At 41.2% G+C, this 12,328-nt stretch overlaps 2 protein-coding genes across 2 annotated transcripts; both read right to left on the reverse strand.

Annotated features, from left to right (window-relative positions):
• Window positions 1–1,910: 1,910 nt before the first annotated feature.
• LOC138878720 (uncharacterized mitochondrial protein AtMg00860-like) lies at window positions 1,911–2,372 on the reverse strand. Its single transcript, XM_070158410.1, has one exon. It carries the CDS (start codon window positions 2,370–2,372, stop codon window positions 1,911–1,913), a length of 462 nt encoding a protein of 153 aa, XP_070014511.1.
• Window positions 2,373–3,342: 970 nt separating this feature from the next.
• LOC138878721 (uncharacterized) lies at window positions 3,343–3,744 on the reverse strand. The gene has a single exon (XM_070158411.1). The coding sequence runs from the start codon at window positions 3,742–3,744 to the stop codon at window positions 3,343–3,345; it is 402 nt and encodes a 133-aa protein (XP_070014512.1).
• Window positions 3,745–12,328: the final 8,584 nt, after the last annotated feature.

The following is a 12,328-nucleotide window of genomic DNA, read 5'->3' on the forward strand; positions in this document are numbered from 1 at the left end:
AATTTTTTCTTACACAGTCCCTGCCATGCACACCCATTCCTGTATACACTTTAAAACTAGTTAGCACAAAACCAAACATATCTAATCTAAAAAAGAAAAAATAAAAGAAAGAAAAAGACATGGGTTGCTTCACAAGAAGTGCATAATTTAATATCGCGGCACAACACATATTACCAATAACTTGAAATGAAGAACCGCCACAATGTGGCCATCATCAGCCTTGCCAAGATATTGTTTAACCCGGTGCCCATTGACTCTAAAAACCTCATCATTCTTATTCTTCAAATCTAGAGTACCAAAAGGTTATATTTACTACTTCAAAGGGGCCACTCCATTTAGATTTCAACTTGCCTGGAAACATCCTTAACCGGGAATTGAACAATAGCACAAGTTCAACTTGTTTAAATTGCTTGTTGTGGATGTACTTGTCATGGAGGTACTTATCTTCTCCTTGTAAAGGGACGAACTTGTGTAGGCATGATACCGGAATTTATCAAGCTCATTCAATTGTGATACCCTTAGGTTTGCTGCGATATCCCACTCAAGGTTCAACTTTTTCAAAGCCCACATGGCCTTATGTTCGAATTCTACTGAAAGATGGCACGCCTTCCCAAATACCAATCGATATGGAGACATCCCAATCAGTGTCTTGTAAACTATCCTATAGGCCCAAAGAGCATCATCAAGTTTTCTTGACCAATCTGTCCAGTTGGTATTGACAGTCTTTGACAAAATACACTTGATCTCCCGATTTGAGACTTTAACTTGCCCGCTTGCTTGAGGATGGTAGGGGGTCGATACTTTGTGAGTGACACCATACTTTGTGAGTAAAGTATCAAAAGCGTTGTTGAAAAAATGCGAACCCCCATCACTAATAATGGCCCTTGGTGTACCAAACCTCGTAAAGATGTTTTTCTTTAAGAATGCCACCACACTCCTTAATTCATTGTTGGGAAAAGCAACAGGCTCGACCCACTTGGACACATAATCAACTGCTACTAGAATGTAGGTGTTCACACAAGAGCTCATGAACGGTTCCATGAAATCAATATCCCAAACATCAAAGATATAAATCTCTAAAATGGTGGTAAGGGGCATCTCATTCTTCTTAGAAATCCCACCGGCTCTTTGGCACTCATCACAATGCTTGACAAGCTCACTAGAATCCTTGTAGAGGGTAGGCCAATAGAATCCACAAGTCAAAACCTTTGTAGCCATTCTAGCTCCACCATGATGACCACCATACAATGAAGAGTGGCAAGCCTCAAGAATCCCCATTTGTTCTTCTTGCGGCACACATCGCCGGATCACACCATCGGTACATATCCAAAAAAGATACGGCTCATCCCAATAATAATCCAAGCAATACCGTTTGAGCTTCTTCTTTTGGTTTGAAGAGAACTCATTATGTACAATGTCGCTCACAAGATAATTGGCTAGATCGATAAACCATGTCATCCCGGTCATTGAAATGGCTAACAATTGCTCGTCGAGGAAGGAATCATTGATCTCAAGCCATCATTTGGCCTCCCCTATTCCTCCAACCGGGACAAGTGATCCGCCACTTGATTTTCACTACCCTTTCGCTCTTGAATATCTAGATCAAACTCTTGCAACAGAAGCGTCCACTGCATCAACCTTTCCTTAGAATATTTTTTTCTCATCAAATATTGAAGTGTCGCATGGTCGGTATGAACAATCACCTTAGTACCCATCAAATACGGCTAGAACTTCTCCATGGCAAAAACAATAGCAAGTAGCTCCTTTTCGGCCACTGTGTAGTTGACTTGGGTATCATTCATAGTCTTGCTAGCATAGTATACCGGATGGAATATTTTGTTGATTCTTTGCCTCAACACTGCTCCAACCGCAACATCACTAGCATTACACATGAGCTCAAAAGGCAAGCTTCAATCTGCTGCGGTGATAATAGGAATAGTAGTCAACTTGAACTTAAGCAACTCGAATGCTTTCATACAATCTTCATTGAAATAAAACTTGTCATCCTTCTCCAAAAGTTTGCACAATGGGTTCACCACCTTGGAAAATTCCTTAATGAATCGGTGATAGAAACCTGCATGACCCAAGAAACTCCTCACCCTTCCCGGATGTAGGGGCAGGAGTATGGAGATCACCTCAATCATGGCCTTGTCGACCTCAATACCATGCTTTGAAATTTTGTGGCCGAGGATAATGCCTTCCTCGACCATAAAGTGACACTTCTCCCAATTCAACACCAAATTAGTCTCCTCAAATCTAGCCAATACCCTATCCAAATTGTTCAAACAATCTTCAAATGAATTCCCAACCACAGAAAAATCATCCATAAAGACCTCAAGAATGTCCTCCACCATGTCGGTGAAAATAGCCATCATACATCGTCGAAAAGTTGTCAATGCATTACATAACCCAAAAGGCATCCGCAAGAATACGAAAGTACCATAGGGACAAGTGAAAGTGGTCTTCTCTTGGTCCTCATAAGCAATAAGGATTTAGTTATAGCCGGAGTATCCATCAAGAAAGCAATAAAAAGCACGTCCGGCCAACCTATCAAGCATTTGGTCAAGAAATGGAAGAGGGAAACGATCTTTCTGAGTAACTTTGTTGAGCTTCCTATAGTCCATGCACACTCTCCACCCAGTGACGGTTCTTGTTGGGATCAATTCATTCTTTTCATTTGTTATCACAGTCATGCCCCCTTTCTTTGGGACACATTGCACCGAAGAGGTACATGAGCTATCGAAAATAAGGTACACAACCCCGACATCTAACCACTTGATTATCTCCTTCTTCATCACCTCTTGAATTGCTTCATTTGGCCTTCTTTGATGTTTAACGGAGGGTTTGGCACCCTCTTCCAAAATAATCTTGTGCATACAAAAGGCGGGGCTTATGACCCGGATATCTGCCAAAGCCCATCTGATTTCTCTTTTTCTCCTTTGTATCACCTCCAATGTAGACTCTACCTACATGTTATTTAAGCAAGAAGAAAGGATAACTGGTAGAGTAGAAGAAGGGCCAAGGAATTCATATCTGAGATGGGGGGAATGGATTTAACTCCAAGGTAGGAGGCTCCTCAATTGAGGGATTTATTGGAGGAGTCTTCCGATTTTCAAGATCCAAAGATAGCTTTCGGGGCTCATAAGTGTATGAACCCATGCCTTACAATGCATTTACACACTCCACATAGCCATCACTCTCCTCATCATTATCAAGGTTGAGAAAAATGGCTTTCAATTTGTCTTCAACATTCATTGTGGCACTAGCATCATCAACAATCATGTCCGTCACCAAATCCATGAATGAACAAACTTCATTACTATTTGGTTGCCTCATTGATTTTCATACATGGAAGACCACCTTTTGTTCACCCACCCGGAAAGTGAGCTCACCAGCTTCCACATCAACAAGAGCCTTTCCCATAGCAAGGAAAGTTCTACCCAAAATGATAGGCACCCCGTAGTCCACTTCACAATCAAGGATCACAAAGCCCGCTGGGAGGATGAACTTGTCAACTCGAACCAATACATCATCAATAATACCCAAAGGTCTCTTCATTGTTTGATACATCATTTGCAACCTCATGGATGTGGGTCTTGGTAGCCTAATTCCAAAAGTTTTGAACACCGAGTAGGGAATCAAGTTGATACTTCTCCCGAGATCACATAATGCTTTGGCAAAATCGGCGCTCCCAATAGTGCAAGAGATTGTCAAAGTGCCCGGATCTTCCAACTTCGGAGCCATTGAGTGCACACAAACACTTATTTGATGAGTCATCTTGATGGTCTCACAATTCATTTATCTTTTTTTGGTTACCAAATCCTTCATGAATTTTGCGTATCCCAGCATTTGTTCCAATGCCTCAACCAATGGCACATTAATTGACAAACTCTTCATCATATCAATAAATCTTTTGAATTAGTTTTCACTATTTTTCTTTGCAAGACTTTGAGGGTATGGAGGAGGAGGCCTTGGCATTGGTGCCTTGGCCTTTGGCACTACTGGTTTCGGCATGTCTATCACGTATTCCTAGACGGGTTCACTTCTTCTTGTGTCTCCTCCACACTTTCATCAATATCAATTTTCACTTCTTTATTAGCTTGTACCACATTGCTTGGGATTTTATCTTCTTGCACCACAACATCTTTATCCACAATCCTTCTTTGCTTTGAGGTGGTTGCATCTCCACCTTTTCCACTTTTACTAGTCACGACCATAGCATGTCCCGTATTATCCCCCCCCCCCTTCGGATTCACCATCGTATCACTAGGTAGTTCCCCCTTAGGACGAGTGTTCAACTCTTGTGAGATTTGGCCTAATTGAACCTCCAAATTCCGAATAGAAGTGTTGTGCGAGGCTAATTGAGCATCGGAGTTGGCATTCTTTTCCATCATCTGTTTAAACATGTTTTCAATCTACCCATCTCATTGTAATAAGAGATCTGGCCTTGAGAAGGATAGGGAGATGGATTTCTCGGTTGTCGGGGGCCTTTGAAAACCCGACCCCCGGTTGTTGTTGTTGTTCCACCCTTCTTGGTTATTTTCTCCCCAATTGCTTTGATCGTTGCCACCCAAATTGCCTTGATTAATCCAATTGCCTTGATTGTTCCAATTGCCTTGATTAGGATTGCCACCACTCCAATTGCCTTGGTGGTTTTGGTTGTTCCAATTACCTTGGTTCCCTTGTGACCTCTATTGTTGTTGATTTTGTCCTTGAGCATTGTTTCTTTGACCTTGATAATTGTTGACATATTGAACTTCTTCATCTTGCTCTTTGAATGAATTACCTAGATCATAACCACTATCCTCTTGCATAAATTATTCCGGATAGTTTTGCATTTGTTGACCTTGTTGCTATCTTTTGTTTACCATCATATTCACACCTTCCATTACATGCACTTGTTTCGGCCCTTAAACTTGTTGAAGAGCATTGGCACTATTTTACCATGCCGAAGAGGTATCCGCCATCTCATCAAGAATTTCATAAGCTTCGGCATATAGCATGTTCATGAAGTCCCCCCCCGTCGAGTTGGTTAACCACACATTGATTAGTTGTATTGATCCCCCTATAGAAGGTCTGTTGGATCATGGCCTCAGTCATATTATTGTTCGGGCACTTTTTAACCATGGTATGATATCTTTTCCAAATCTCGTGCAATGGCTCATTGGATTCTAGCTTGAAAGCAAGAATCTCATCCCGAAGCTTCGCCATATGTCCCGGAGAAAAGAATTTGGAAATGAACTTCACTTCCACCTCATCCCAAGTGTGGATGGAATGATTGGGCAACCTCTCTAACCAATCCAATGCCTTTCCCGGTAGAGAAAAGGGAAATAGCCTCAACCTCAGTGCATCCTCAGAGACATTTGTTTGTTTGCTCCCCCCCAATAGGTATCGATGAACCCTTTGAGATACTTGTAGGCATTTTGATTCGGAGCCCCGGTGAAGAATCCTCGTTGCTTAAGTAGTGTAAGCATCACGTTGGTGATTTGGAAGTTGGCCGCCCTAATGCGGGGCGGGATTATAGCACTTGCATAACCCTCGTTTGGTAATTGTCGGTGGGCTGCCACTCTCGGTGGAAGTGGGGGAGGGGTGGGCACATTATCGTGAGGCAGACGGCCTCGTCTATTAGGTTGAGGTTCAAGAGGAACCTCATCCATGGCATCATCATCCACTTCCTTCCCTAATGGCACATTTCTGATGGGCTCGTTATTGTGAGCCATTTTCGTACCTAAAATCAATTCAAAAATAAAATTATTGACTCGGAAGGAAAAGAAGACAAAGCTCACAAAAACCTAGATATATAGCTAAATCTGTTTAACTCCCCCACAACGGTGCCAAAAACTGATCTCGCCCAAACTCACACCACAATTATAGGTAGTGAGGCGGTTGAAGCAATAATAAATCCCAACACAAGTCGGGGTCGAATCCTCATGGAGTTAGAAATGGGATTAGGTATACACCTAGTGCAATTGTATAATGTGCCTCAATTTGCTTTTCCACATTCTTGTTGGTTGTTTCTATTTCTACTTTAGCTATTGATTGCAAGTAATAAACTAAAAGACACTGTTTTTGGTTTTGGTTGTTTTTCAAATGATAAAGGATCTAGGGTCGTGACTTCCACCTAGGTGGCTACCTAACCGGTTGTAAACTATAGGGCAAGTTTGATTAATCGGGATTGTAATATAGCAATCACACGTAATTGCTCACTCTATACCTCTCGGCAGTTTGAGTGATTTTGCCCAATTTGGCTGTCTCAAGCCCAAATGGGTATTGCACAAATTAAGTGATATATGCTCAAGTCGGGTATTACTATCTCTAGATTTGACTAAGGGTGTCTAACGAGCGGTGTTTAACCGTTACCGGACCGGCCCAGACCGGTTAAAAACCAGAAACGGCCCGGACCGGTATAAGGGGCCGGGTGGGGCTGGGTTAAAGGGGTAGGAGTTGGTCCGTTCACCTATTTTCAACCGGTTACTCGGACCGGTCAAACCCGGTCAACATAAATACTGTAGAACCAGTTAAACCGGCCCAGACCGGTTAAAGGCTAGTTTCTTTTTTTATATTTTTAAAAAAATTGTTGATTGGCTTATTTGGGCCTACCGTCGGCAACGGTCACCTGCCAAAGAGCCGTTGCCCAATGGCTGATTTGCACAATTAGCCCTTTTTGGGCATTTTTTTTAAATTAACACTTTTTGTAATTACAAATTTAACCCTTTGTAAAACTATAAATACACCCCCCTCTTCTTCATTTCTTCACTCATCTCTAATTTCTGAATTCAAGTTAAATCATGCCTCGTACTTCTAGAGTGCGCTCATATGTTTGGGAACACTTTGAGGTAGTAGAAGAAAATGAAGAAGTTCAGAAAGTAAAGTACAAGAACTGTGGTCGAGTCTTAAATCTTCGTCCAAAGTGCGGCACAGGCAGTTTAAGGAGGCATATGAATAGTTGTCTTGAGCGTCCTCCAGAAATTCGTATTTAAGTTGATTTGAGACAATTTGTGTTATTTAAAATTATTAGACGTATTTATGCTTAATGTTTTAGTTTGTTAGATTAATTTGAAGTATTATGATGCATGAAAATTTAATTTTACTCTTTTTTCGTTAATTTACTTGTTAAATGCAAATTTGTAAGTTTGAATTTTGAAATAAATGTAGCACTTGCAATTTATAAGTGTAATTTTCCCATCTTCATTGTATTCTTTATATTTTTACTTTATATTAATATAAATTACAATATATATACAAAATACAAAAAAAAAATTAAAAAGTACACTAACTCGGCCCGACCACTTGTACCCGTAACCCGTACGGTTCATTTTTTACCCGGATGAACCGGAACCCGTTAAACCCAGTAAGCCCCAACCCGTAACTGGCCCGGACCCCAACCTGTACGGCTACTAATTTTTCCTACCCATCCCGGTCCGGCCCACCTGTTAGACACCTTTAGATTTGACCCTTTAACTAGGGCTATCAATTTCTTGAGTTCACCCCAATTCCTTGTTAGCCAAGTTTTCCTAAATTTAGTCTCTCTTTCTCAAGTAAAGACTAGGTCAAATAGGTATGAATCAATGTTTGCAACCGTTAATTCTAGCATTCAAGCATAAACAAGGCTAAATATCACTAACTCATTCACAAACAAGCCCTAAAATTAAATACCCATGTCACAACCCAAACTGGAAGGTCATGACTAGCACCCGTGCCATACTTGTCGAGCACCAACGTACATTTTATCTAACCTTCCTCATTATCTTTAAGGTCCAATGAGATCAATATAAATGGTATACATGGATCTTGAACAACCAACAATGAAAGATAATGGCATGAACATACATAACATGGGATGACAAGACTGTCAAGAAACTATATATAAGGTACGAGCTACCATGAAAGACTATACAACAAAAATCAGCCGACAAGGCATACCAAACTATAGATGAGTTGACACCTGTCTATGAGACTCTAAAGGAACATAAGTGTTGTAACATTGCCGGAATAGGGCCCTGACATATCCAGAATGTCTATAACAAAAATGCATACCGAGACCACGACAAGTCCGGAGAAGGGATCTCGCCAACAACCGCTAAACTGGGCAGCCTACTATTTGGGGGAGCTGCATCTACCCATCTATCAAGACCTGCAGCACGACATGCTGTGTCTACAAATAAAAAGGACGTTAGTATGAATAAAGTAATGAGTATGTAAGGCAGGAAAGCATAAGTAAGAACAGTAATGTAAACATGGCTAGAGAATGTACAACATGTAACATCTGGCTAACTCTGAGGGCTATTGACATTAAATGCATGATACATAGATATATATATATACATAAAATTTTAAAACATACGCCTCTGTGGGCATCATCATCATCATTCGTACCCGGCCATAATAAGCTCGGTAAAAACGTACACGGCTATCATAAGGCTCGGTAGAATCGTACCCGGCCACGTGGAGCTCGGTAAAAATCCAACTGGTTAGTGGTTGTACAATAGGTGTTGTACTTGGCCGACTATAGCGCGGCTCGGTAGAGTAAAATAGATACATATATATAATGCATGCTGGACTCATTGGAATAATATTCTGAACCTTTCAGAGTGGCGTAAGGTCGATACAACGGTGAGATCCCCAGGAAAACCCAACCACAAACCTCAAACTCCAAATCATGATATCGTACATTGGAATAAAACTTTTGCCTGCTTTGCGCCGTCCTCAATCGTTCTTATATCATTTTCACCTTCTCAATTGCTTGGTGAATCAAATCTGGCCCATATAATTTTGTTTTATCGACTTCAAACCATCCAACTGGTGATCTACATCTTCTCCCGTACAGTGCCTCGTACTGAGCCATTTTAATACCGGAATGGTAGCTATTATTGTAGGCAAATTCTATGAGTTGTAGATTGTCATCCCAATTCCCCTTGAAATCTAGAACACATGCTCGTAGCATATCTTCAAGTGTCTGAATGGTACGTTCAGCCTGTCCGTCAGTCTGCGGATGGAATGCAATGCTAAGATTCACTTGTGTGCCTAAACCCTTCTGAAAATACCTCCAAAAATTAGCCATAAATTGAGCTCCTCGGTCTGATATAATAGATACCAACACACCATGAAGCCTAACAATCTCCTTGATATACAACTTTACATAAGCTTCAGCCATGTAAGTTGTCTTAATTGGCAGAAAATAGGCACATTTTGTAAGTCGATTAACTATCACCCAGATGGAGTCAAACTTGTGATAAGAGCGAAGTAATCCAATAATGAAGTCCATATTAATCACCTCCCATTTCCAGGTCAGAATCTCTATATTTTGAATCAATCCACCGGGTTTCTGATGCTCGGTCTTTACTTGGTGACAATTAGGATACTAGGCTACAAATTCTGCAATAGACTTCTTCATGTATTCCACCAATACTGCTCCTTAACGTCATGATACATCTTTGTCGAGCCAGGATGGATGGAATATAGGGATTGATGAATCTCAATCATAATCTTCTCTCGCAAACCTGCCACATTAGGCACACATAATCGATCCTGGTATCTCAGTGCCCTATATCTTCCAATCTCGAAAGCCAAAATTTTACATTGTTGAATGCTCTCTCTCAATCTTACTAAGGTAGGATCTTCATATTGTCGTGCTTTTACCTAGGCTACCAAAGATGATTCTGTTGTATTCTATAAAGTAACACCTCTGTCATTAGAGTCTAACAATCTGATTCTCATATTGGCTAGCTGATGAAGCTCTTTAGTCAACCCATGTCTACCTGCCTCAATGTGTACTAAACTTCCCATTGACTTATGACTGAGAGCGTCTGCCATAACATTGGCTTTACCGGGATGGTACAATATCTTGACATCATATTCTTTCAGTAATTCAGCCACCTACGCTGCCTCAAATTCAACTCCTTCTTCTTGAAGATGTATTGTAAACTCTTGTGATCTATGTAGATGTAGACATAGACGTCGTATAAGTAGTGTTGCCATATCTTCAAAGCATATATTACTGCAGCCAATTCCAAATTATGGGTCGGGTAATTCTATTCATGCTTCTTCAATTGTCTTGATGCATAAGCAATCACCTTTCCATGTTGCATCAATATGCACCCTAAACTTATACCTGAGGCATCACAATATACCACATAACCTTCTGTTGCTTCTGGGAGAGTGAGCACTGGCGCAGATGTCAATTGATTCTTTAGCTCCTGAAAACTTTGTTGACAAGTGTCCGACCACTAAACTTAGTAGCTTTCTGTGTTAACTTAGTCAATGGTGCTGATATAGAGGAAACCCTTCTACAAATCGCCTATAATATCCTGCTAGCCCTAGGAAGCTGTAGACTTCTGATAGTGTTGTAGGTCTTGGCCAATTCTTTACTGCATCGATCTTCTGAGTGTCGACACTAATACCCTCGTCAGATATCACATGGCCAAGGAATACTATTGATTTTAGCTAGAATTCACATTTGGAGAGCTTATCATATAACTTACGATCCTGAAGCGTCTGTAATACTATCCGTAAGTGGCCCGAATGTTCCGCCTCCGAACGAGAATACACCAGAATAGCATCAATGAATATGATCACGAACACATCAAGATAGGGCATGAATACAGTATTCATGAGATCCATAAAATCTGCTGGGGCATTTGTTAGCACGACATCACCAAGAACTCAAAATGTCCATATCTTGTCCGGAAGGCCGTCTTTGGAATATCCTTTTCCTTAACTCTCACCTGATGATACCCTGAATGTAAGTTAAACTTGGATAAATAATTGGCACCCTGGAGTTGGTCAAACATGTCGTCAATACTTGGAATGGATACTTGTTCTTTATAGTAAACTTATTCAACTGACGATAATCAATACACATCCTTAACGATCCATCTTTCTTCCGCACGAACAAAACTGGCACACCCAAAGGTGAAGTTCTAGGCCTAATGAAGCCCTTATCCAGCAAGTCCTTCAACTGCACCTTCAACTCTCACAATTCTGCATGGTCCATACTGTATGGAGGAATAAATATGGGTTGAGTGTCAGGCAACATATCAATGCTAAACTCAATCTCCCTTTTAGGAGGAAGGCCTGGGAGTTCATCTGGGAAAACATCTGGAAATTCATTGACCACGTGGATTGATTATAGAGTAGGCAGCTTCACCTCTGCATCCCTAATGTGAATGAGATGATAAATGTAACCTTTTGAGATCATCTTCCTTGCCTTAAGATAGGAAATAAACCTACCTTTCGGCGTAGCAATGTTCCCCTTCCATTCAATGACAGGTTCACCAGGAAACTAAAACCTATCCATCTTCGTACGACAATCAACATTTGCATAGCATGAGGCCAACCAGTCCATTCCCATTATCACATCGAAATCAACCATTTCTAACTCGAATAAATTCGTCGAGGTTTGATGACTACAAATCATCACTATGCAACCTATATATACCCTTCTAGCAATCACAGAATCTCCTATCGGAGTAGATACCGCTAGTGGTTTACTTATCAATTCAGGTTAAACGCCAAACTTATTAGCCACAAAGGGTGTAACATATGATACTGTAGATCCTGGATCAATCAAAGCATATACATCGTAAGAAAACACAGACAATATACCTATAACAATATCCACAGATGACTCGAGATCCTCTCGACCTACTAAAGAATAGATTCGATTTTAAGCACCACGCGAACTCGGCACTGCACCTCTACCTCTACCATGACCTATCGACTGCTAAAAATCCTGTGATGGCGGTCGAACTGATGAGGAAGAACCAAACACAGATCCAGTCGGTTGACCAATACCAACAGTCATAGATCCAGTCGGTTAAGCAATACCACCACCTCCTCTGTTAGGACAATCCCGCGTAATATGGCCAGGTTGTCTGCAAGAATAGTACGCATTAGAACCTCGACGGGACAATCCAAAGTGGGCCATTCTGCACTAATCATAATGTGGTGTTGGGGTTCCCGTCTGACTAGTATCCCTGTGATATTGCGAGCCTGATGCCCGCGAACTTTGACCTAGACCAGAATAGGTAAATCGATCATATCGAGGCCTCTGAAACTATAGAGGAGCACTAGCTACAGGTGGCACCGAACTCCTCGAAGACTGGGGACTGATACTACCTCTGAAGTCATCAGAATACCCTACAAATCTCTCCCTCTTATGTTGGCCCCTATCCTGCTCCCTATCTGCCCTTTGCTGGCGCTTATGATCCTCTAGGGTCTGGGCATAATCCTGAATATAGGAAATATCCATGCCCTCCACCAAGGAGGCTGTCTTGCACTTATTTATCAGATGTGGTTCCAACCCATTCACGAATAGATGCACTCTATC

Source organism: Nicotiana sylvestris, chromosome 9 (genome assembly GCF_000393655.2).
Source record: "Nicotiana sylvestris chromosome 9, ASM39365v2, whole genome shotgun sequence".
Classification (NCBI taxonomy): Eukaryota; Viridiplantae; Streptophyta; class Magnoliopsida; order Solanales; family Solanaceae; genus Nicotiana; species Nicotiana sylvestris.

Coding starts and splice junctions, on each gene's coding strand:
- LOC138878720 (XM_070158410.1), bottom strand. CDS start 2,372: ATGGCTATTTTCACCGACATGGTGGAGGACATTCTTGAGGTCTTTATG.
- LOC138878721 (XM_070158411.1), bottom strand. CDS start 3,744: ATGGCTCCGAAGTTGGAAGATCCGGGCACTTTGACAATCTCTTGCACT.